Source organism: Bufo bufo, chromosome 4 (genome assembly GCF_905171765.1).
Source record: "Bufo bufo chromosome 4, aBufBuf1.1, whole genome shotgun sequence".
NCBI classification, from domain to species: domain Eukaryota; kingdom Metazoa; phylum Chordata; class Amphibia; order Anura; family Bufonidae; genus Bufo; species Bufo bufo.
In genome coordinates, this window is record NC_053392.1 from 373,777,949 (window position 1) to 373,803,387 (window position 25,439).

At 44.7% G+C, this 25,439-nt stretch overlaps 1 protein-coding gene across 2 annotated transcripts in view; it reads right to left on the reverse strand.

The window, feature by feature from the left end:
* Nucleotides 1-2,164: 2,164 nt before the first annotated feature.
* The window catches only part of MOXD1 (monooxygenase DBH like 1), a 178,130-nt gene continuing 154,855 nt past the window's right edge, over nt 2,165-25,439 (reverse strand). For both annotated transcript variants that reach the window (XM_040429153.1, XM_040429152.1), the window contains exons 9-12: nt 24,898-24,957; nt 4,318-4,460; nt 3,637-3,805; nt 2,165-2,418 (exon numbers count right to left, since the gene is read on the reverse strand). In XM_040429153.1, coding sequence (XP_040285087.1) covers nt 2,263-2,418; nt 3,637-3,805; nt 4,318-4,460; nt 24,898-24,957 — 528 coding nt within the window. In that variant the 3' untranslated portion in view covers nt 2,165-2,262. The remainder of the gene's footprint in view (nt 2,419-3,636; nt 3,806-4,317; nt 4,461-24,897; nt 24,958-25,439) is intronic.

Below are 25,439 nucleotides of genomic sequence, written 5' to 3' on the forward strand. Positions count from 1 at the left end.
CTTGAACAGGGACCCTGCACAGCCGTGTATCACTGCCAGAATTTTTGTCTATTTGAACATCATCTGTGGATAGGCATCCAACGAATACAGCTGGTGGTGAACGATCTGGTGTCCGTCCCATGGTACCGGTAAGACCTGCTGGTTACTAGTGCCGCCGCGCACTTTATATATATATCTTTTGTATGTATTTCATTTGGGATAATTACCATTGCGTCAATTGGGGGTCCATCACCCTCTATCTCAATGTTTGTCTTTGCACACTATATTTAGGACTCTCATATTTTATCTGCATTATTATTAAATGTTATGTTTTATGATTACCCCTTTCTGAATAATGCAATATATGCAACTTCATATTTTATCAGGTCTGAGTATATATTACTGATCGGTGCACTAAGTATTGTTGTGACATCACAGCACTATGTCTGTAGCATGTATGTATGGACAGCAGAGAAACAGTAATTCCTATCACACTACCTAACACCCTGCACTGGAACCTATCAGCTACACTATATAACTATCTAACCTACACTGACTATCTCCCACTAACTATCTGTATTATATATATATGAGCTAACTAACTCTCTAATGTAATTGGATAAGGAATAGGATCCAGAGGAAAGCACAGAGCACAGTAATGACACTGCTCTCTCTCTCAGAACTGCAAAAAACAGCATACCTCCTTTTAGTGCTCCTAGTATAGTCAATGTCCCCAGATTGCCCTCATGTGATCCAATGACCCGTACTGTGTGCCACTACAAAAAACACTTAGTGCCCCCAGTTAAAATACTCCTATATAGTGCCTCCAGAAGATGCCCCATAGTGCTCCTCCCTGTCCTATATAGTGCCCCCAGAAGATGCCCCCATAGTGTTCCTCCCTGTCGCCATAGTGCCCTTAATAATGTGGCAGTATCAAATGCCCCTATAGACTGCCCAGCATAAATGCCCCCATAATGTTTCTCTCCCCCCTTCACCATAGGGGCACCAAAATGGGTGCCAGTATTAAATGCACCTATATAATGCCCCCATAGTGCTCTTTTCTGCCCTTCTCCATAGTGCCCCCCATAATGTGCCAGTATATAGGGCCCCCATTAGATGCCCCCATAGTGCTCCTTCCCTCCTCTCCATAGTGCTCCCCCCCATAATGTGCTAGTAAATAAGACCCCCATTAGATGCCCCCATAGTGCTCCTTCCCCCCTTCTCCATAGTGCTCCCCCCCACAATGTGCCAGTATATAGGGCCCCACCCCCCTTCTTGCCATACTGTACTAAAAATAATTAAAACAATAAACACTTATACTTACCTCCATGACACTGTGATGAGATGCAGGCCTCTTCCGTCCTGTGTCCCGCTCTGTACGGCTCAGGCGGCGCGATGACGGCATCGCGCCACCTGCACTGGCCTCTGATAGGCTGCAGGCCTAGTGTAGCCTATCAGAGGAACGGGCAAGAGAGACGCCTCTCCCCTGCTCCTCCGCACTATTCATCTGTATCGCTGTCCTGAGGACGGCAATACAGATGAATATGGAGATGAGCGCTTCCACAATGGAAGCGCTTATCTCTCCCTGCCGCTGCCACCGCCGCCGGGCCTGGAATGTTCAGTCCACTGTCCGCCCCTGGCTCTCACTACATTCTCGGGAGGGGGGCAATTGCCCCGTTTCCCCCCCTGGATCCGCCAATAGTTCTAAATGGCTGCTGCTCTGGCCTGCATCATGCCACTTTCTAACCATCACATTCTGTATGGCTGATGCTGCGGTCTTCATCATGCCGCTAATGCCACTTGACAATCATCACGCTTTTTCCCCCCTCATAACTCTGTGTGTGTTTTTAAACATCATCTGCCCCCTGATAAGGGACAGTTTTTGGAAGCTTTGGAATATGAAAAAACATGAGACGTGCAGGTGCGGTGTGTTTTTAAACCCACTGTATGTTTCATGTCACCACAGTTGGCAGTATGTCTGTGCATGTTATTGCTTCCCTCTTTACCAAGCCACATTGAGCCCACTGATTGGTGCCTTTGTGCCTTGGAGCAGGGGGCTTAGGAGGTGAGATGCAGGCCACGGCAGTTGAATTCAGGAGGACATGTGTGGTTGTCGGACCACATTTACAAAGCTTCACAGATAATAGTCTCACAAGTTTAACACATAAAATAAGTGAACTCTTTTAAAAAAAAAATGTTTTATTTTTCAAAACTTATTTCCAATAGTGCAGTTATATGTGGATTTCAATATATAAAAGGATGTAAATGCACAATGTCTGCCGCTTAAAATGTATAGTGTATTACTGTGCTCAATACAATTAGCACATATCTAACTGTTGAAGAGACTGCAGAGGATGATACTAAAGAAAACGAGGCACATTCTGGTGCTTCTGAAGTATACGTCTTTACTTCAGGGGGTGTCAGTAGCATTCCCTGAACCTGTAAATAATCACACAAGTTGTGGGTTTAATTGAGGTGGATCTAAGTATGTATGCAATAACAGGTTAGTATATAAATATTTTTTTTTTTTATAAAGTCCAAAGATTAGTTCATCAAAACATCTTTCAGACTAAAACCTAACTAGGACTTCCTTGTGATGTCTCAGCAGCTTACCTGAGCGATACACATTTGTGATGTCACAGCATATTACCTATTTGGAAACCCAATTGTGATGTCACAGATGCTGACAGCTGTTCGACTAAAACCCAGTTGTGATGTCACAAAAGCTTATTTGATTTAAACAGTTATAATATCATAGCAGTTAATTGGCAGAAATACATCTGTGATGTCACAGCAGTTTACCTGACTAAAACTCACTGTGATGTCACAGCAGCTTACTTGATGGAAATACAGTTGTGATGTCATGGTAGCTTACCAGATAGAAATATGATTATGATGTCACTTCTGATGTCAGCTTACTTGACTAAAACCTACGGTACTTGTCATGTCACAACTGCTGTACTTATGGAAACACTATTGTGAATTCACAGCTAGTTTTATTTATGGCCTCCGTGCACATTAGGCTAGTGTCAGCCAAATCTAATGTTTTTATTGGGCCATTCAACAGTCTAATGTTTAATGGGGTGCCATCAGGTGAGAAAAGGATTATTGTTCTCCCAGGAGACAAATCGCTGCCAGAGATGTGTCTCTCCCCATTGGAAACACACACAGGCTGAGTGTGTATGGGAAAATCAGGAGAGATGTCAGAATAAGTGTTCTGCTGACTTTTTATGGTGTATGGGCACATTTAATTCCGCTGCTGTAATGATGCTGTAGTTAAGAAATATATGTCTGCCTATGTTTGAGAATGGCCCCAGTCTAATAATGATTATTCACATCTCCTTAAGGCATTACTATGAACATATAGTTAACAAATTCTCACAGCTGTCTATTCCTTCCACATAGATTCCCATGAAAAGAAAAAATATTGTTGCTTCCCGTCCAAATAGGTGGAGGCAATGAGCCCAGATATTGGCGGCATGGCATGGGAAAGGAAGGCAGCCAAGATAATTTGTGCTGTTGGGTCTTGGCTGTCATTTTGTAATTGTTGTGATATCTACAGCCTCAGTTCATATGGTAAACATCTGTTCATACCAAGCATTATTTGCCTGTAGTGACAACATCCAACTGACCAATACAGAAAGTGCCTACACTTACACTCCATTCTCTGCTTTCATGTTTAGAACATCTGACGTTGATTGGTATTTGTTTAACATGTTCGTTAAAGGAATTTCCTTTCTTCTTAGACCATTGATAGACATTCATGGCCTCTGTAAAAGTTAGATTGTTGTAGCGTTTTGGACTCTTGATTATAAAGGGCCATGATCTGCAATGCAAAGCAAAAAAGCATTCAGAAGATTTTAGGTCTAGAATATGTATAAAAGAATCCAGTCTATTCACAACATGTGACAATGTACATAATTATTACAATGCCTTAGGATACGTCTGCGCTCTATAAAAAACACATTGTGATGACAGCTCTGCTAAGATATTAGCCAAGATGTCTATGTTCTTCACAACCTGCATTTATTAAAGGCTTATAGACACCATTGGGTGATTTTTATATTGCATTGGGTGTATGATGGCTTAAAAACTCCAATGTGTTCTTGTATATTGCAGGCAGTCCCTTCAGTGTGAAATCCATCAGATGAGCTTTCTGATGGCTCGGTCAGTAGCCCTTCTCTCTTGAATGCTCTTGGTATGAGTGGTCCACAAAATTGGTCCACTATCAGTCAGTATATTAGAACATTAGTGGTCAGTTAGTTTACATACTGTAGATAAATTATATAACAAGATAATAACACATTTATATTGTAATTTGTTTATGTTTCTACTTACGTGACGGGTTTATATATTTCCTTCACTCCAATGAACTGAAGCTGCTCCTTTATGTCTGGGATACTTTCACAACGGGCAAGATTAATTCTTGGATAATACATTAAATAGGAAAGACACATTTCATCTCTTGTACTCAGGCCACCCTAAAATATGATTGATATTTATATAAACAATTAAAGAAATAATAAAAATATTAGTAGTGGTGAAAGTTATAGTTTTGCAACATATGGATTAGTAAGTATAATGTACATTCTCTAAAGCTGCATTTTATGATAATTCTAATGAATACTGTATACTCTACAAGATTACAGAAATATTATTTTAATTGATTCAGGCCCAGGTTATTTAGGATCTTCGGTACCAGAAACAGTTTATCCATTTTTAGTACATGATGCTCAGGTTTTAAGGACCTGTATCAGTTGCTCTCTCTCCCTCTCTTTACATATACAGTACAGACCAAAAGATTGGACACACCTTCTCATTCAAAGAGTTTTCTTTATTTTCATGACTATGAAGGCATCAAAACTATGAATTAACACATGTGGAATTATCTACATAACAAACAAGTGTGAAACAACTGAAAATATGTCATATTCTAGGTTCTTCAAAGTAGCCACCTTTTGCTTTGATTACTGCTTTGCACACTCTTGGCATTCTCTTGATGAGCTTCAAGAGGTAGTCCCCTGAAATGGTCTTCCAACAGTCTTGAAGGAGTTCCCAGAGATGCTTAGCACTTGTTGGCCCTTTTGCCTTCACTCTGCGGTCCAGCTCACCCCAAACCATCTCGATTGGGTTCAGGTCCGGTGACTGTGGAGGCCAGGTCATCTGGCGCAGCACCCCATCACTCTCCTTCATGGTCAAATAGCCCTTACTTTCAAAGTTTTCCCAATTTTTCGGCTGACTGACCTTCATTTCTTAAAGTAATGATCGCCACTCGTTTTTCTTTACTTAGCTGCTTTTTTCTTGCCATAATACCAATTCTAACAGTCTATTCAGTAGGACTATCAGCTGTGTATCCACCTGACTTCTCCTCAATGCAACTGATGGTCCCAACCCCATTTATAAGGCATGAAATCCCACTTGTTAAACCTGACAGGGCACACCTGTGAAGTGAAAACCATTTCAGGGGACTACCTCTTGAAGCTCATCAAGAGAATGCCAAGAGTGTGCAAAGCAGTAATAAAAGCAAAAGGTGGCTACTTTGAAGAACCTAGAATATGACATATTTTCAGTTGTTTCACACTTGTTTGTTATGTATATAATTCCACATGTGTTAATTCCTAGTTTTGATGCCTTCAGTGTGAATCTACAATTTTCATAGTCATGAAAATAAAGAAAACTCTTTGAATGAGAAGGTGTGTCCAAACTTTTGGTCTGTACTGTATATTGTGGGGGTTTGCTCTGATAGGCAGGTTAGCGGACACAGTATAGAGGCAACAACAAAGTCTTTAAATTAAACAGTTCATTGTTTAATGTGAGGAACAGAAGTATTTGAACACCCTGCGATTTTTCAAGTTCTCCCACTTAGAAATCATGAAGAGGTCTGAAATTCACATTGTAGGTGCATTACTACTCTGAGAGACAGAATTAAAATAAGTATTAATATTTGGTACAGAATTACAGAGGTCAAACGTTTCCTGTAGTTCTTGACCAGGTTTGCACACACTGCAACAGGGATTTTGGTCCACTCCTCCACATAGATCTCCTCTAGATTTGTCAGGTTTCGGGGCTGTCACTGAGCAACACGAAGTTTCAGCTCCCTCCAAAGATGTTCGATAGGATTTAGGTCTGGAGACTGGCTAGGCCACTCCAGAACCTTGATATGCTACTTACAGAGCCACTCTTTGGTTATCCTGGCTGTGTGCTTTGGGTCGTTGTCATGTTGGAAGACCCAGCCACAACCCATCTTCAATGCTTTGACTGAGGGAAGGAGGTTGTTGCTCAAAATCTCACAATAAATGGCCCCATTCATCATCTCCTTAATACAGTGCAGTCGTCCTGTCCCCTTCGCCGAAAAGCACCCCTAAAGCATGATGTTACCACCCCCATGCTTCACAATAGGGATGGTGTTCTTGGGATGCAAGTCATCCTTCTTTTTCCTCCAAACACGACGAGTGAAGTTTAGAACCAAAAGTTCTACTTTGGTCTCATCTGACCACATGACTTTCTCCCATGCCTCCTCTGGATCATCCAGATGGTCATTGGCAAACTTCACACAGGCCTGGACATGTGATGACTTGAGCAGGGGAACCTTCCGTGCAATGCATGATTTAAAACCATGACGGCGTAGTGTCATATCGACAGTGACCTTTGAAACTGTGGTCCCAGCTCTCTTCATGTCTTTAACCAGCTCCACCCTTGTAGTTCTGGGCTGATTCTTCACCTTTCTTATCATCAGTGATACCCCACGAGGTGAAATCTTGCATGGAGCCCCAGTCTGAGGGAGACTGACAGTCATCTTTAGCCTCTTCCATTTTCTAACAATTGCTCCAACAGTTGATCTTTTTTCACCAAGTTGCTTGGCAATTGCCCCGTAGCCATTTCTAGCCTTGTGGAGGTCCACAATTTTGTCTCTGGTGTCTTTTGACAGCTCTTTGGTCTTGCCCATGGTAATAGTTGGCGTCTGACTGACTGTGGGATGGACAGGTGTCTTTTAAAGAGCTCAGACAGGTGCTACTAAGTTAGATTAATGAGTAGAGTAGAGGTGGACTTTTTAAAGGCACAGTAACAGGTCTTTGAAAGCCAGAATTCTTGCTGTTTCTCAGGTGTTCAAATACTTATGTTCAGCAGTGCAAGACAAATAAATTGTCACGATCAGTGTGGGGGGAAAACTCCACATTGAACACAGGAGGGAAGGGGAACAGTAACTAGGCCTGGAAACTAGGGATGGAACAGGTCACCTACTAAACAACCCTAATCCGGGCCCTGACTACCTATTAATATGAATAGACCTTGAAGGTAGGAATATTCATATGCTGTATACCTTGGCCCTTATAGCCCTATAATGCCCTGGAATGAGGTAAGGACCCGAGACAACCCATTCCTCCCCAGATGGACGAATGAAAGTCTCTGTTTCAGGCCCAGATACAAACAACAGGGAATAAAACAAACACCAAACAATAAGAAAAGACAAGACTTATCTGAAAGTAGAAAACTGGCAACTCCAGAAGCACCACAGAGTACAACCGACCAGATAGTTAGAAGGCAGGAAGAAAATCTATAAACCACACCTCCAAGTGTGAGAAGCTGCTACTTATGGGAAAGGTAAATTATCAACAAGCAACACCTGAAGCAAGGGGTGTGGCATTCACCAAAACACAGACACAATAAGATCCACAGTGAACTTGTCAATTTAACCTATGAGTTGCCAGTCTCTCCGATCTCCTGATACCTGCCACGGGAACGTCCGTGACATAAATTATTTAAAAATCATACAATGTGAGTTCCTGATTTATTTATTTTTATTCTGTCTCTCAGAGTGGGAATGCACCTACAATGTATCGCAGGGTGTTCAAATACTTCTGTTCCTCACTGTATTCACACATTAAGTAAGTGACAAAACAAAAAGTCAGTTTTAAGGAAAACAGTCACCTTGTGATTCTGGTGTTTGTTCAGAATCCACCTGTTTTGACACCAACAAGGTAGCAGGCCTTAATCCAGGCCCAAACTCCCAGGACCCAACACAGAGACTGACAGAGCTTCACTGTCAGAGAGGAGTAATCCACACCACCTGATAGTGCTGCCTGTGTTTTATAGCCCAAAACCAAGACCCGGCCTGGAACGTGGGGAGTAGTCCCGGCCATACTAAAATAGTAAAGTTTCAATCAGCATTAGCTGCCACTGACACCTGAAAATACCGTCTCTTACTTCACCGAGGCCAGGAACCTCGGTGACACATACCTTCCGTCAACGACGGACCCTTGCGCCTTCCTACAATATATATGTATTAAGGCCGATTAATTGGCCTGCATTTGTGGGAGGGGCGCCCTGCCCTATATCTAGGACGCACCTTTCTCCAGAGGGGACGGACGGCAGCAGTGTTCCTGTTACAGCCGGCGGCGTCAGCATCTCCTAGGCGGCAGAGCGTCACTTCCGGTCGGCGCTTTCTCCTGCAGTCCCGCGTCCTGTTCCTCCTCGTGCGGCTGCCTCAGCGCAGTGTCGGCTCCTTAGTCCGGTCGGTGGGGTCGGTCCCTCTAAGGTATGAGAGAGACATCCCCACACCGGAACGGCAGTCTGGCAGCACGCCCCGCTCCCACGTGACTTGCACGCAGGTAGCAGGAGTCAGCGGGACTCCGTTCGTATATTTGCTGGGGCTACTCGCATTAGGCTCTATCTTTCTGCATTGGGGGAGGCTTGTAAGGGAGTAAGGACGGGGGGAGGGGGGGGAATGTCAATGAGAAGGCTAGTCTTTGAGGGCGGAGTTTCAATCTGCCTGATTAATCACAGCCTAGCTGTTTTTAACTTTTCTGTCAAGATGAATTTTGTATATTCACCATGACTGCTATATGGGGGGCAAAGTCTGGCACGGGCCGCCGTGCTGTCAGTTAGGTAGGGGGTTAATGCCATACAGCGTGATGGTGATGAGTTGTTGGGGGTAGTACCCCCAGTAACAAGCGCCCCTAGACGTAGGCCAGCAGGGGCACGCCAGACCCTTCACATTGTATGGCATTTTATTCCATTGTTCTGTTTCAGATGGGCAGGTTTCTCATTTGCCTGTCTTCATACACTTGTCGCAATTTGCTTGCTACATAGATAGCTGTGTTTTATTTTTTGGCATATGCACGTCAGCCGTTCAGCCAACTTCGTGAGAACCCCGGCAATCTGACAATCGTGTCTCGTCACCCAGCTTCGGGTCACTTGAACGCAGGCGCAAGCGTTGTTAAAAAAATAAATAAATAAAAAATACTTATTCTGCTTAATTCGTGCGGACAGGTCTATCTCCACGGTTGGTTCCTTGTGTTCTTCTCATATCAGCATCGTGTCCTGTTTCCGGTAAGGTCCTCCTTCTTTGTCTCCAATTTATTTTCCACTGTCACACGTCTCCTCTTTCTCCGTACCTCAGCTGTCAGGTGGTCACCAGGGTCGGTTACCTTTGCATGACGGTTTCTGCAGTGGCGGTGGTGGTGTCTAGGCACGGGTGGTAGTCAAATTGTTGCTAAACAGTGGTAGTGACGGTCCGTCTTTTTGCTTGCTTTACAGTCACAGAGAGCATGTCAGCTAGGTTGCCGGGAGACAAGTTGGTTAGGGTCCGCGCAGTCATTCACAGTTTCGTCACTGGTAGGGTCACCACCAAGGTGGAACTGCAGTCGTTGTTAGGCATGTAAATTTTGCGATGCACGTCATTCCTCAGGGTAGGTTTTTGTAGCCAGATTGTTACCACTCCCACTGTCATAGTTATCATCCAGCCATGTCTCAGTTATTCCCACTGTCATAGCTATCATCCAGCCATGTCTGTTATTCCCACTGTCATAGCTATCATCCAGCCATGTCTCAGTTATTCCCACTGTCATAGCTATCATCCAGCCATGTCTCAGTTATTCCCACTGTCATAGCTATCATCCAGCCATGTCCCAGTTATTCCCACTGTCATAGCTATCATCCAGCCATGTCTCAGTTATTCCCACTGTCATAGCTATCATCCAGCCGTGTCTCAGTTATTCCCACTGTCATAGCTATCAACCAGCCGTGTCTCAGTTATTCCCACTGTCATAGCTATCATCCAGCCATGTCTCAGTTATTCCCACTGTCATAGCTATCATCCAGCCATGTCTGTTATTCCCACTGTCATAGCTATCATCCAGCCATGTCTCAGTTATTCCCACTGTCATAGCTATCATCCAGCCATGTCTCAGTTATTCCCACTGTCATAGCTATCATCCAGCCATGTCCCAGTTATTCCCACTGTCATAGCTATCATCCAGCCATGTCTCAGTTATTCCCACTGTCATAGCTATCATCCAGCCGTGTCTCAGTTATTCCCACTGTCATAGCTATCATCCAGCCGTGTCTCAGTTATTCCCACTGTCATAGCTATCATCCAGCCATGTCTCAGTTATTCCCACTGTCATAGCTATCATCCAGCCATGTCTCAGTTATTCCCACTGTCATAGCTATCATCCAGCCATGTCTCAGTTATTCCCACTGTCCTAGCCATCATCCAGCCATGTCTCAGTTATTCCCACTGTCATAGCTATCATCCAGCCATGTCTCAGTTATTCCCACTATGTCATAGCCATCATCCAGCCATGTCTCAGTTATTCCCACTGTCATAGCTATCATCCAGCCATGTCTCAGTTATTCCCACTGTCATAGCTATCATCCAGCCATGTCTCAGTTATTCCCACTGTCATAGCTATCATCCAGCCATGTCTCAGTTATTCCCACTGTCATAGCTATCATCCAGCCGTGTCTCAGTTATTCCCACTGTCATAGCTATCATCCAGCCGTGTCTCAGTTATTCCCACTGTCATAGCTATCATCCAGCCATGTCTCAGTTATTCCCACTGTCATAGCTATCATCCAGCCATGTCTCAGTTATTCCCACTGTCATAGCTATCATCCAGCCATGTCTCAGTTATTCCCACTGTCCTAGCCATCATCCAGCCATGTCTCAGTTATTCCCACTGTCATAGCTATCATCCAGCCATGTCTCAGTTATTCCCACTATGTCATAGCCATCATCCAGCCGTGTCTCAGTTATTCCCACTGTCATAGCTATCCTCCAGCCATGTCTCAGTTATTCCCACTGTCATAGCCATCATCCAGCCATGTCTCAGTTATTCCTACTGTCATAGCTATCATCCAGCCATGTCTCAGTTATTCCCACTGTCATAGCTATCCTCCAGCCATGTCTCAGTTATTCCCACTGTCATAGCTATCCTCCAGCCATGTCTCAGTTATTCCCACTGTCATAGCCATCATCCAGCCATGTCTCAATTATTCTCACTGTCATAGCTATCATCCAGCCGTGTCTCAGTTATTCCCACTGTCATAGCTATCATCCATCCGTGTCTCAGTTATTCCCACTGTCATAGCTATCATCCAGCCATGTCTCAGTTATTCTCACTGTCATAGCTATTATCCAGCCGTGTGTCAGTTATTTCCACTGTCATAGCTATCATCCAGCCGTGTCTCAGTTATTCCCACTGTCATAGCTATCATCCAGCCATGTCTCAGTTATTCCCACTGTCATAGCTATCATCCAGGCATGTCTCAGTTATTCCCACTGTCATAGCTATCATCCAGCCATGTCTCAGTTATTCCCACTGTCATAGCTATCATCCAGCCATGTCTCAGTTATTCCCACTGTAATAGTTATCATCCAGCCATGTCTCAGTTATTCCCACTGTCATAGCTATCATCCAGCCGTGTCTCAGTTATTCCCACTGTCATAGCTATCATCCAGCCATGTCTCAGTCATTCCCTGTCAGGATAGTCCAGTGTTCCTGGACAGTCAAGCGCAAGCGGATTTGAGCATGTGGGACCACTTCTTGAGTCATGGGAATGGCGTGTCCATGTTTGTCCCGGCGGTCTCCCACAACTCCCCCGTCATATTCTCCAACAGCGGGGTCAGCACTGGTTTCGCTGCTATTTTTGGCCCCCATTGGCTGAATGGGGCGTGGCCGGAGGAGTTTTGTGAGGCCACGGGAATTTCCAGTCAACGGAGGCTAGGGACCTGTATCCCGTGGTGGCAGCCTCGCATGTTTGGGGTAACCATTGGACAGGCCGTACTGTGGTCTAAATGACCAAGACCTCCCAGTCAGGTCCCCCTACCCAGGTCAAATTCTTCCCCCACGTCTCACAAATGGGGTCCGGTCCACGTCCTGCAGGGATTGTCAGGGGCACTGGCCGGTCGCGGCACTAACACCCCACTGTTACCCTTCGGGACAGCAGCGTTGTCCACCTCCCAGTTCATAGCGCATGCGCGTATACTGGCGGTCAATCTAGGTTTTGACCCCCTCACGGTGTCAGGGCATTCGTTCAGGATTGGGGCAGCCTCGGCCGCTTCAGGAATCAGGTGCCAGCACACATTATCCGTAAGTTGGGCCGGTGGCGCTCGTCTTGTTACAGCCGATATGTTCCGAACCCCGTTAGCGAGATTTCTTGTGCCTTTCAGAATTTGGCGTTGTAATACGTCAATGAACACGCTTTGTATTTTCATGCTGGGTTTTTGGCCTCTTTCAGGTGTACTCTCGACGGAAGCGGTTATGGCACAACTCAAGCCGCTAGTTCTGTTGGGGCATACATTAGGGGGTAGGTTCTTTCACACATAGCCCCGACCACAAGTATTAAGGCCGATTAATTGGCCTGCATTTGTGGGAGGGGCGCCCTGCCCTATATCTAGGACGCACCTTTCTCCAGAGGGGACGGACGGCAGCAGTGTTCCCCTCCCAGCCCGCCCTTTTCCTTTCACTCTCCTACAGGGTATGCCCTCTTTCAGGTGTACTCTCGACGGAAGCGGTTATGGCACAACTCAAGCCGCTAGTTCTGTTGGGGCATACATTAGGGGGTAGGTTCTTTCACACATAGCCCCGACCACAAATATATATATATACACTGTAAAAGAAAAAGTCGCCACCAAAAAAAAAAGAAAGATTCTCAATGGGGTTAAGTTCTGGACTCTGTGGTGGCCAATCCATGTGTGAAAATTATGTCTCATGCTCCCTGAACCACTCTTTCACAATTTGAGCCCGATGAATCCTGGCATTGTCATCTTGGAATATGCCAGTGCCATCAGGGAAGAACAAAGAAATCCATTGATGAAATCACCTGGTCATTCAGTATGTTCAGGTAGTCAGCTGACCTCATTCTTGGAGCACATACTGTTGCTGAACCTAGACCTGACAAACTGCAGCAACCCCAGATCATAGCACTGCCCCCACAGGCTTGTACAGTAGGCACTAGGCATGATGGGTTCATCACTTCATCTGCCTCTCTTTTTACCCTAATGCGCCCATCACTCTGGAACAGGGTAAATCTTGACTTATCAGACCACATGACCTTCTTCCATTGCTCCAGAGTCCAATCTTTATGCTCCCTAGCAAATTGAAGCCTTTTTTCTGGTTTGCCTCACTGATTAGTGGTTTTCTTACGGCTAAACAGCTGTTGAGTCCCAATCCCTTGAGTTCCCTTCACATTGTGCATGTGGAAATGCACTTAATTTCACTATTAAACATATCACTGAGTTCTACTGTTGTTTTTCTAAAATTTGATTTCACCAAACGTTTAAGTGATCGCCGATCACGATCATTCAGGATTTTTTTTCCGCCACATTTCTTCCTTGAATACTATGGGTCCCCACTATCCTTCCAGTTTTTAATAATGTGTTGGACAGTTCTTAATCTTAACCCAATTTTAGTAGTTTCTTCAATCTCCTTAGATGTTTTCTCTGCTTGATGCATGCCAATGATTTGACCCTTCTCAAACAGACTAACATCTTTTCCACGACCACGAGATGTGTCTTTTGACATGGTTGTTTAAGAAATGAGAAGCAACTCATTGCACCAGTTGGGGTTAAATAACTTTTTGCCAGCTGAAAGATAATCGCCCATGCAATAATTATCCAATAGGAGGCTCATAACTGTTTGCTTAGTTAAATCCAGGTGGTGACTTTTTTTTTTTACAGGCAGTGTATATACAGTATACTGCAAGTGGGCATCAAGCCGCTGCCCAGCCTTCTTCAATAGTTGCACTCTCCTTAAGATAGGCCATCACTAACAGATTATTTGGGGTCAGCACCCTACACCCCCTTGATCAGCTGTTCAGTCTAGCTCCAGTTACTAGAAGTCGGCACTGGCGCTACACACCATCAACATTGTAAAAGAGGGCTAACTACTACAGCACTGCTCTTATTAAAGTCAACACAGATGTAAAAACACCATGAAGTTTGAACTACCATATGTTAAAAATGTGATTCAATTTCTGGATGTGGCGTTAAGGATTGAGGGTGATCGGTTTCAGACCACACACTATACAAAGCATATGGATCAATATAATCTTTTATTGTATTCCAGTTTTCATGTCCTTGATGTCTTTCAAAGTACTGTCAGTTTGTAAGAGCGAGAAGTATCGCGAGTACAGATGATACATATGACAGTAAAAGAGTTAAAATAACAAAGAACTTTGTTAATGGCAGATATCCTAGTAAAATGGTGGACATGCCCCTACATGAAATAGAGAAACTCCTATCTTTAAATATCGAAGAGGTAAAATGGTGAGTGACTTGTTGATTAGAAGCAACGTGAAATGTGAAAGCTAGGATATGTCACCAATGTCAGATAGATGCCACCTCAGGGACCTGCACCTATCTCCAGAATGTGCCTCAGATAGTGAAGGAGAGCACACCACACATTTGCAGAACGTTCTTCGTTCATCTCTATGAGGTTCCAAAAATAGAGTGATCATGCTTGGCTATTTTGTGAAGTTTCATAGAAATGAATAGAGAACGCATTGCACTACGATATGCCACCAATGTCTCAGACGAGACAACCCCTTTAAGAGATACAAACAGTCGAGGATGAAAAATGCAGATAGTGAGTGTATATAAGAACAATCAAAAGAGTGGAAATATGGAGGGACTGCTCTAGTAAAACATTTGGGACATTTGGGATGTTTGCAGGTAATGACATTGAAAATAAGAGGAGGTTTTTATAGCTAGAGACTTTTAGGATTGAGGTGTGTAATCTGAAGGTATTTTTGTGAACGCTCTTTGATTATGTTTTTAAATTGTTATATACATTGTGTTGACTCACGAGCAGCCATTTCTGAATACTATAGGCTAATGGTGTAAAATGTATTAGATTCTTTAAACAGCTTGGTCACTAGTACACATGAGTAAGGAGGTGGGGCCCCTGAGCTGTCGCGCTGGGTGGGGAGTTTCAAACACAGTGTGCTTCTTGATAGCTTTTAAAGAAAAAATCACTCAAAGACTGGACAACCCCTTTAATATGGCACCAGTGGGAACCGATAGCCTTTAGATCATCAAATATTATTATTTTGGGTAACCACAATCATTGTTTAGCTTTAAACAATTCCTCAAACATTTCTGAGCAGTGGCGTACATAGAGAAGTATGGGCCCCATAGCAAGGATCAAACCAGGCCCCTCACATAGGACAGAAGGGTTTCTGCCTAAACCCTTTTCAATGACCCTTGGGCCATTTTTCCCACTGCTTTATTTGCTAAAAGTTGTTCCTTTAGAAGGTAGAGTCCTGACCAAGTTTTCACCTCCCTTGGAAGAGGAGATAATCCCAACTAAGAATGAGCCCCCTCTCGCCCTGGGCCCCATAACAGTCGCATGGTCTGCCGCTATAGTAGTTACGCCCCTGTCTATGAGTTATATTTTGACTGTGTATTCAACTGTAGCTGTAGTTGATTATATTAATGCTGTAATATTAAGGAAGCGGTCAGATCTGTCCTGCTTGAATGACAGAATTTAATTTGATTGTGGTTAAATATGATGGTGGATATTAGACTATATTGTGGATCAGTCTAGGGTTAGAACTGTGTCTAGGGATTATGGGACCTGGAAACCCTAGAATGACCTTAATAAATGTATGATTAAATTAATGGAAACATGTTATAAATAATACATTCTCAAAAACTATATTATAGCTAATCTGTTATGCAGAAGACAAAATGGAAAACATAGAGTTAACTGGTGACTTAAAGGGCTTCTGTCACCCCACTAAACAGTTTTTATTTTTTTTGGTTACTTATAATCCCTATACTGCGATTTATGCATACATACTGTAATTAATCATTTTCGTTCAGCAGATTCTGTTAAAAAACTTTTTTAAAATATGCAAATTACCTTGCTAACAACAAGTAGGGCGGCTCGGTCGCTCCTTCCTCAATGCGCCTGCGCCGGGTGTAGATGTGACGTCATTGGCGCAGGCGCATTGAGGATGGAGCGACCGAGCGAGCATCCGCCTCTCAGTGCGCCTGCGCCGACTGAAGACAGGTACGGCGCAGGCGCCAGATTTTGAATGCAAACAGGGCCAGCAGAGAAAGATCCTGTTCGCTGGCCCTGTCAATCAGCATGTGGAGGGGGTGTCTTTAGGATAGGAGGATGCGGCTGCAAAAAGTAAGTTTTTAACAGAATCTGCTGAACGAAAATGATTAATTACAGTATGTATGCATAAATCGCATTATAGGCATTATAAGTAACCAAAAAATAAATAAAACTGTTTAGTGGGGTGACAGAAGCCCTTTAAATGTTGCATGCACACTAAACAGAACTTTTTATATCAAATTTGATGTTTACAATATCTGAATTGCCTGGGTGGGAGTGTGGTACACCTGTCACACTAGAGCAGATGTGTTTTAGGGATAACACAAGCAGTGTTCCCAGAATGTATGTGCTGGAATGGATAGGGAATCTAGCAGTTACTAGGACTGCAATGTGCATACATATGAAGCATGGAACTGCCTTGTCCATCATATTGCATAATCACATTCTTATTACTACTCATATTACCCATGTATATATTTTGTTTCATTTTATGTTAAAATTAAATCTACAATATAAATGCAAAATTACTTCTGGTCTGAAGGCCATGTGTTCAAATTACACTATTTTAAAGCAATACAGTCAGATTTTAACATAAAGTGCATTGCAAGGTTAGAAAATATTTTGAGGGAGCTTTATCAAGCCTGGAAGTCCGTGCTCCTAAACAGAAATCTATCACAGCTCTGAGCTGCCGTAGATTTCTGGCTTCATTTGCACCAGAAAACTAGTGCAAATGAAGATAAATTTGTCTCTAGTGTTGATCACACCAACTTTAGGAAAATTGACGAGAGGGTGTAAAAAGAGGCACTTGCGACTTTTTTTCTCTCTAGAAAGTCACATTTGAAAGTCACAAACCCACGGCTTGCGACTCTTTAAAGCCACTTTTCTGGCGCAAGGGAGACAATAAATTCCCTCTCCTTAGGCCTAGTTCACACGAACGTATGGCTTTTATAGTTTTTTGCGGTCCGTTTTTCACGAATCCGTTGTTCCGTTTTTGAGTTCCGTTGTGTTTCCATTTCTGTTCCGTTTTTCCGTTCCATTTTTCCGTATGGAATATACAGTATACAGTAATTACATAGAAAAAATTGGGCTGGCCATAACATTTTCAATAGATGGTTCAGAAAAAACGGAACGGAAACGGAAGACATACGGATGCATTTCCGTATGTGTTCTGTTTTTTTGGCAGACCCATTGACTTGAATGGAGCCACGACCCGTGATTTACGGCCAAATATAGGACAAGCTCTATCTTTCAACGGAACGGAAAAAACGGAAATACGGAAACGGAATGCATACGGAACACATTCCGTTTTTTTGCGGAACCATTGAAATGAATGGTTCCGTATACGGACCGTATACGGAACACAAAAAAAGTCCCGTACACTCGCAAAAAAAACGTTTGTGTGAACTAGGCCTTAGTCTCTATAATGAACATACAGTAAGTTGAATCTGGAGCAAGGCTGTAGATGGAGACACTGGATTCCATACTGTCACATACTAAAATCGGATATTTTCGTAGCTAAAACATCATATGCTATGCATCTGCAAACATGAAAAAATGGGAAGTGGCTGCATTATGATTAGCATTGAGCAAATGATTAAATGATTCAAAAGTTTGTTTCGGCTGCTTCACCAAATTTTACAAAAAAAATTTGCTTAATGATGAATGACTTCTTTGTAAGTAGTGGGTGCAATAACAGGGAGAGGTAATTGCGCTGCTGTCTGTCATTGTACCCCTCAGATGCCATGTTCATACATGATCGCGGCATCTAATATAAATAACAGAGTGTAAAAAAAAAATATTATAAAACCATACTCACCTGATCTATTTGCTTGCAAAAGGCCGGGCACCTCCATCTTGCTTGAAGATGTGGTGCAAAATCTTAAGTGGCCTGTGATGACGTCATCATGGTCGCCAGCGTGGTGATGTCATACGTCATCACGCACCGGATTTCGTGTCAGATATTCAAGCAAAGTGGCAGTGTTTTTTTACACATTTTCAGGTTAAAGCAATTACCTACCACGACACACGAGGAAATTCGGCTTTGCGACTAATCAAATTTATCTTGAACAATAATTATGATGAGACATTAGCTTTCTTGCCCCATTGTATAATAGTTGAGACAAATAAATCAAGGTTGTTCCCTGCAGAGGTAATTTTTTTATGTTGTGTTGCAGGAAATATCTGACATTCACTATTTAAATTACTACTTATTTAAATTAAAAATTAAGCACCAATGAATCAGCCTCGAATATATAGTATTTGATCTGATACGCTGTACGGGATTTCGCATATTGCTCATGCTGAACATGTACACGTTGTGGGGTTTCGCACTGGTAGATAGGGTAAGCTGGCGCAGTACAGAGGCAAAATACAAGTTATTAACTCAAAATGGCAATGTTTATTCACACTTAAGGCAATTGCAAAAAACAACACGGAACTTTGCAGTCTTGGTGTTAATTCACACACAGTGGAAAGTTCATATAACACAAGTCACCTTGCTGGCAGTTCTGCCTCCAGTAGTCCACAGCAGGCTTTAGGGGGCCTGTTTCTAAAGCATTCCGCTTTCAGCCCCTCCAGCATCACACAAAGCCTCAGATCCCACAGAGACATCTCTGCTGAGCCCAGCTGACTATTTATGGACAGTCAGATGCTGCCAAAACCTGGACTGGCACTTAAACTCCTGTCCGGTATTTGACCTCACCTTGCTGGAAACCAGCCCATCCGCACATGCTGGGAGGAAAATACCTGCTTTGCCAGGCACAACCCCTCACTGTGTCACATAACCCCTGCTTTTGTTCAACCCTGAGGGGGTGGACACACACCAGACAATGCACCCGAGACAGAGCATCCACGTTTCCCTGCAACCGGCCTGCTGTGTTCTACCGAGAACTTAAAGACAAAAACAATCTGGTGACCCAGGCATTCCTGTTTTTGGCCTGGCTCATCCACTTGAGAGGGGAGTGGTCAATCACCAGGCGGAACTTTCTCCCCAAGAAATAGTAACGGAGAGACTCGAGTGCACACTTGATAGCCAAGCACTCTCTCTCCACTATACTGTACCTGGCCTTGGCTGGGGTGAGCTTACAGCTGAGGAAGACAACGGGATGCTCCTTCCTGTTGACTTCCTGAGACAGTACAGCACCGAGGCCTACTTTGGAGGCAACTGTTTGTACCACAAACTCCCTCTTGAAGTCGGGTGTCACCAAAACCGGTGACCCACACAGGGCCGACACAGCTTTCCGAAGGGAGTCCAATACAGCCTGCACTTTGGGTAGGTGACTTTCCCAGTTGGTACTGTGGATGACAATATCGTCCAGGTAAGCCGAAGCGTGTCGGCGATGTGGACAAAGCAAAATGTCCATTAGTCGCTGAAAAGTGGCGGGGGCGCCATGCATATCAAAGGGTAAGTGTCACGGATGTTGTAGTAGGGGAGAACACCAAAAGACAACAAGAAGGAAGGGGAAAGACACTAGGCCTCACCACTAGGGAAGGAAAAGGGTCCCCACCTATAAAACCCTGCTCCTGGCCCTAACTCATATCCGTATGGGCACCTCTCGATGATATAGATGCCCATACACAGGAACCTAGAAAACCCTGGTGACCCTCGGATGCCCTAAAGGTAATGACAGGGCATAGACAACCCATTCCTTCCCTGGTGAAGGAACCAGCGTCTCGCTGAGGCCTAGTAAACAACTAGGGGTGGGGAATACAAAACACAACAAGCGGAACACTTAAAGGGTTTCTACCACCGCGATCCGCTAGTGTCTGCTCTACCAAACAATGCTATTATAATAGCTTTTTGTGCAGCCGTTTCCATAAAAAACTAACTTTTATTGATATGCTAATGAGCCTCTAGGTGCTATGCGGGCGTCTTTTCAGCACCTAGAGGCTCGGTCTACCTTCACAAAATGCCACCCAGCGCGTCCCTCCAGCCCGCCCATCTCCTCTGGAATGCGATCATCCCTCTGAGTCAGCGGACGAATTCTCGTGCATGTGCCGTGCGCGTCTGTCTTCGGCGCAGGCGCAGTTAATGTCTGACCGCTTTCTGCACAGACATCTCCACGGTCAGACATTAACTGCGGATCGCTAGTGTCTGACAGCTAAATTTCTCAAAACGAGGTGGTAGAAACCCTTTAACTTCTGAGGATGATGGATGAACAGGACTTGAACAAGAACCACACTCCAGCTCTTCCAAAACCAAATGAAGCTATCCAGTGCAAGGAGTGATGGGTAAAGTCAGACTAAATAGGGAGAAGGAAAGGTCACATGATCCACGCCTGAACAGGAGGTGAGGACATACCAGCAACACTCAGACAAAGTGAAAACAAAAGAGGCTGTCAGATCACTCATGTGCAGTCAGTCTTTCAGATCTTCTAACACCTGTCACAGGTGTGACAGTAAGACCTTATATTGATACAGTCCCTCAGGCGTGATGAAGGCAGTTTTCTCTTTGGCAGCCTCCGTTAAGGGCACCTGCCAGTACCCTTTTGTGAGGTCCAAAATAGAAAAATACCAGGCTTGTCCTAACCTCTCGATGAGCTCATCCACCCGAAGCATGGTATAAGCATCGAATTTGGAAACCTCGTTAAGTTTTCGAAAAAACCGCAATGTCCAATCCGGCTTGGGTATCAATACTATAGGACTGGCCCACTCACTTTTGACTCCTCAATGACGTCTAGCTGTAGCATTAGCTGCACCACCTCCGATATGGCTTGTTGCCGAGCCTCAGGTATCAGTATGGTTTTAATCAGACTTTTGCTTGAGGCTCAGTGACAATGTCATGCTGGATTATGGAAGTGCGTCCAGGGAGGTCCAGGAACACATCCATGTTCCAAATAATGAACTCCTTGGCCTCATGAGTCTGTTTAGAGGAGAGGCTGCCAGCAATTTTTACTGTGGCAGCCGCCTCTCTTGCATCAGACAGAGGGGCCAGTACCTCTTCTCCTAGAAAACCCGGCCGCAGGCTGTCTTTTGTACAGGTTTCCCTATCTTTCCACGGTTTGAGTAAATTCACATGGTAAACCTGCTCTGGCTTTCGCCGCCCTGACTGGTGTACCTTGTAGGTTACATCCCCAATTTTCTCAATTACCTCGTAGGGCCCCTGCCACCTAGCCAAGAACTTACTGTCCACGGTCGGCACCAGAACCAAAACCCGATCACCCTGGCTAAAGATCCGGACCTGAGCCTGACGATTTATAGACCCGACTTTGGGCTCACTAAGCTGCCTTCATATGCTCCCTAACAAGAGGCAACACTTTATCTATCCGATCTTGCATCTCAGTAACGTATGTAATGACACTTTTATGTGGAGTGTGTTATCCAAGAGACCGTGAGGGTGTCTGCCATATAGCAGTTCGAAGGGTGAGAACCCAGTAGAGGCCTGGGGTACTTCTCGCACTGCGAACATGAGATAGGGCAGAAGGAGGTCCCAGTCCTTCCCATCTTTAGACACTACCTTTTTCAACATATTTTTTTAAGTTTGGTTAAATCGTTCTACCAGACCGTCCGTTTGCGGATGGTAAACGGATATCCATAGTTGTTTTATGTGCAGCAACTTACAGAGTTCCCTCATCACCTTGGACATAAAAGGGGTCACTTGGTTGGTCAGAACCTCTTTAGGTAGTCCCACTCGGGAAAACATCTCCATTAACTCCTTAGCTATGAGTTTGGCCAAGGTATGTCGCAGTGGCACCGCCTCCGGGTACCGAGTGGCGTAGTCTAGAATGACTAAGATGTGTTGATGCCCTCTGGCGGACTTCAGTACTGGGCTTATGAGGTCCATAGCTATTCGGTCAAACGGTACTTCGATAATCAGAGAGGTACTAGGGGACTACGGAAATGTGGCTGGGGGCTAGTTATCTAGCAGGTCGGGCAAGACTTATAAAACTCTTCCACTTCTTTGAATATGTTGGGCCAGTAAAACCACTGTAGAATATGATCCTGAGTTTTCTGCAGCCCAAGGTGACCCCCGAGAACGTGTTGGTGGGCTAGATCTAACACAAGCTTGCGATAAGCCTTGGGGACCTCCAACCGTTCAATAGGCTCACCCCGTGGTTGGTTTACCCGATACAACATATCTTGATGAACCACAAAACGGGGAAACACTGACTCTGCCCCAGGTTGTTGACTCTGCCCCACATTTTTCCAGGCACAGGATAGGGTTGGGTCCCGATGTTGGGCGGTACCAAAATTTTCCCCGGAGACATTGAGGTCTGCCAATTCAGAACCCCGTGGCAAGTCTTCCATGTCTCCCCCTCTTCCACTGAAGTGGGGGTCACCCCTACCGCTGGCTCTTCGGTCTCAGGTTCCCAGGATTCTGGTCTCCCCCCTGAGCCAGGCTACTCTGCTAGGGTTACCCCTGTCTCATGGGTATCAGTCACTCTCATAGCAGGCCACAGTGCCGGGAATCCCGGGAAGTCTCTCTCTATTATAAGTTCATAGTGTAAATTTGGGGCAACTGCCACTTCGTGAATCCATCTGCCGGCCCTTGTGGTTAGAGACACCAGGGCAATGGGATAGTCTTTTAAGTCTCCATGGATGCATAGGACCCCATTATACTCCACTGACCGTACCAGTGGAGCCCTTACTAAGGACACCAGACTCCCTGAGTCCAGCAGAGCCTCTGCTGGAGTGTCTCCTACCTCCACCTGGCTCCGTTTTTGGGGTACCTGCTGCACACAGCTTCCTGGCATATAGTGACTGACTGTAGCCATAGTTAGTATTCCTGGGTTCCACCTGATGGGGACAGTCAGCTTTTACATGGCCCAGCTCCTGAAACCGCCAGCAGACTATCGGAGCCAGGTCCGTAGAGGGTAAACCCCGGGTGGGTCAGGTTGGTACAAGTCGCCTGGTCTGGGATGGAGATTCACTTGGTTTGACTGCCCCCTCCCAAAAGAACCCTCGTAGTGCTCCACCAGGTCCACTATTTCTAGGGCGTTGCCAGGAGACACCTGGCCGATCCAGTGCTGGAGAGAGGGTGGCAGAGCCCTTCAGAACATATCAGCCAATAGTCTATACAGCATAGCTGTGGGACTCAGCACATCAGGTTGTAGCCACTTTTGCAAGAGGTGTAGTAAGTCACAATACTGGGTCCTCGCAGGCTCAGCCGACTTAAACCCCCACTGATCTACCCACTGGGCCCAGACCAACACATTCACCCCCAGTCTTGCCAAAATCTCACCCTTTACTTTTTGGTAGTCGGCCACTTGATCGTCCGGCAAGTCGAAATACACCCGCTGGGAATCGGATGGCAGGAATGGAGCGACGACCTCAGCCCAATGGTCACAGGGTAGCATTTCCCTGATGGCCACTTTCTCATACATGGCCAAGTAGGTTTTGACGTCGTCTGCAGGGGTCACCTTAGGAATTGCAGCACGGACTGCTTTCCGGGCATCGTGGACGGTCGGGGTTGCTCCTGCTGTCTGCAAAGCCATCACGTGTTGTAGCAGCAACTGGTTAGTCTCCTGCTGCTGCTTATTAGCCTCGCGTTGCTGCAAGTTTGTCTCTCGCTGCTGCAGATTAGCCTCCATGAGGGCCTTTACAACAGCCTCCATTTTGTCTTGGGGCACTGGTTATAATACAGCTGGTTTAATGTACGACACACAACTTTGTCGGGAAAATTTAGAAACCAAAAATATCGGCGTTCACGCCAGCCTCACTGCTCTTGCCCACATCCTATATTAATTGTGGGGTTTCGATCTGGTAGATAGGGTAAGCGGGCACAATACAGAGGCAAAATACAACTTCTTAACTCAAAATGTCAGTGTTTATTCACACTTGAGGCAATTGCAAAAAACAGCACAGAACTTTGCAGTCTTGGTGTTAATTCACACACAATGGAAAGTTCATATAACACAAGTCACCTTGCTGGCAGTTCTGCCTCCAGTAGTCCACAGCAGGCTTTAGGGGGCCTGTTTCTCCAGCATGCGGCTCTCAGCCTTCCAACATGGCACAAAGCCTCAGATCCCAAAAACAGAGACATCTCTGCTGAGCCCAGTTGCCTATTTAAGGACAGACAGGTGCTGCCAAAACCCGGACCGGCACTTAAACTCCTGTCCGGTATTTTACCTCACCTGGCTGGAAACCAGCCCAGCCGCACATTCTGGGAGGAAAATACCTGCCTTACCAGACACAACCCCTCACTGTGCCAAATTGTGTACATTCTCTGTTCTAAAGCACCAGAAATAGTAGATGTTTATTCAGAACCTTGTTAAAGCACTACAAATATTACTTTTACGTCACTACTTTATGATACTTGGCCATAAGAGGTATTCAGAAGTGCCATAGAGATGAGTGAAACCTTGTTAAAGCACTACAAATATTACTTTTACGTCACTACTTTATGATACTTGGCCATAAGAGGTATTCAGAAGTGCCATAGAGATGAGTGGACCAGCACGCCTTTCAAACATGGGACATGCGTCTCCCGTTGTCGTGAGCAGTTGGATTCCCACCAACCGTACAGTCACAGTGATTAGGGGACAACTTTGTCTAATCTGAATACACTTATACATGCAGTGCAGATAGGAAGTAGGGAAAGAGAGAACAAAAGTACATTGCATTTTCTTACCCATGTCATAGTAGATCTGCCTTTTGTGTTGTACTGACATTCAGTAATTAAATGATCACCCTGGAGAAAGCACAAAAAGCAATAGTTATATTTATGTCAAAGTTAAAGAGTCCTTTATGTATATCAGTATAATTAAAGGTCTTTTCCTTCATTTTTTTAGGCATCCTGCTGAATTTTCTAGATTTTAATGCTTTCCCAATCTGATATTATTATCCCAATCACTCCCATTAGCAGTAAGATTGCTCTGTTAAAACATACAGTTGTGGAGAATTTCACATTCCCGATATGAGAATCTTTCAGAAGACTACAACTATGCATCTTATTATTGGTGTTCCTAATTTACTTGAAATAAAATACCTTTTAGTTTAATATGCTCCTCTAGATAATGTCAGCATATGCAGCAGCCCGGGAGAAGCTGGAGAAGAGGATGGGAGTGGTAGTGGCTCTGCCTGTAACAGTCAATCACAGTGGCTTTTCTTACACCTTTGCTTCCTGGGTCCTTACAGTAAAAAGAGGACATACCCTTTCTTCCCTTGGGGCAC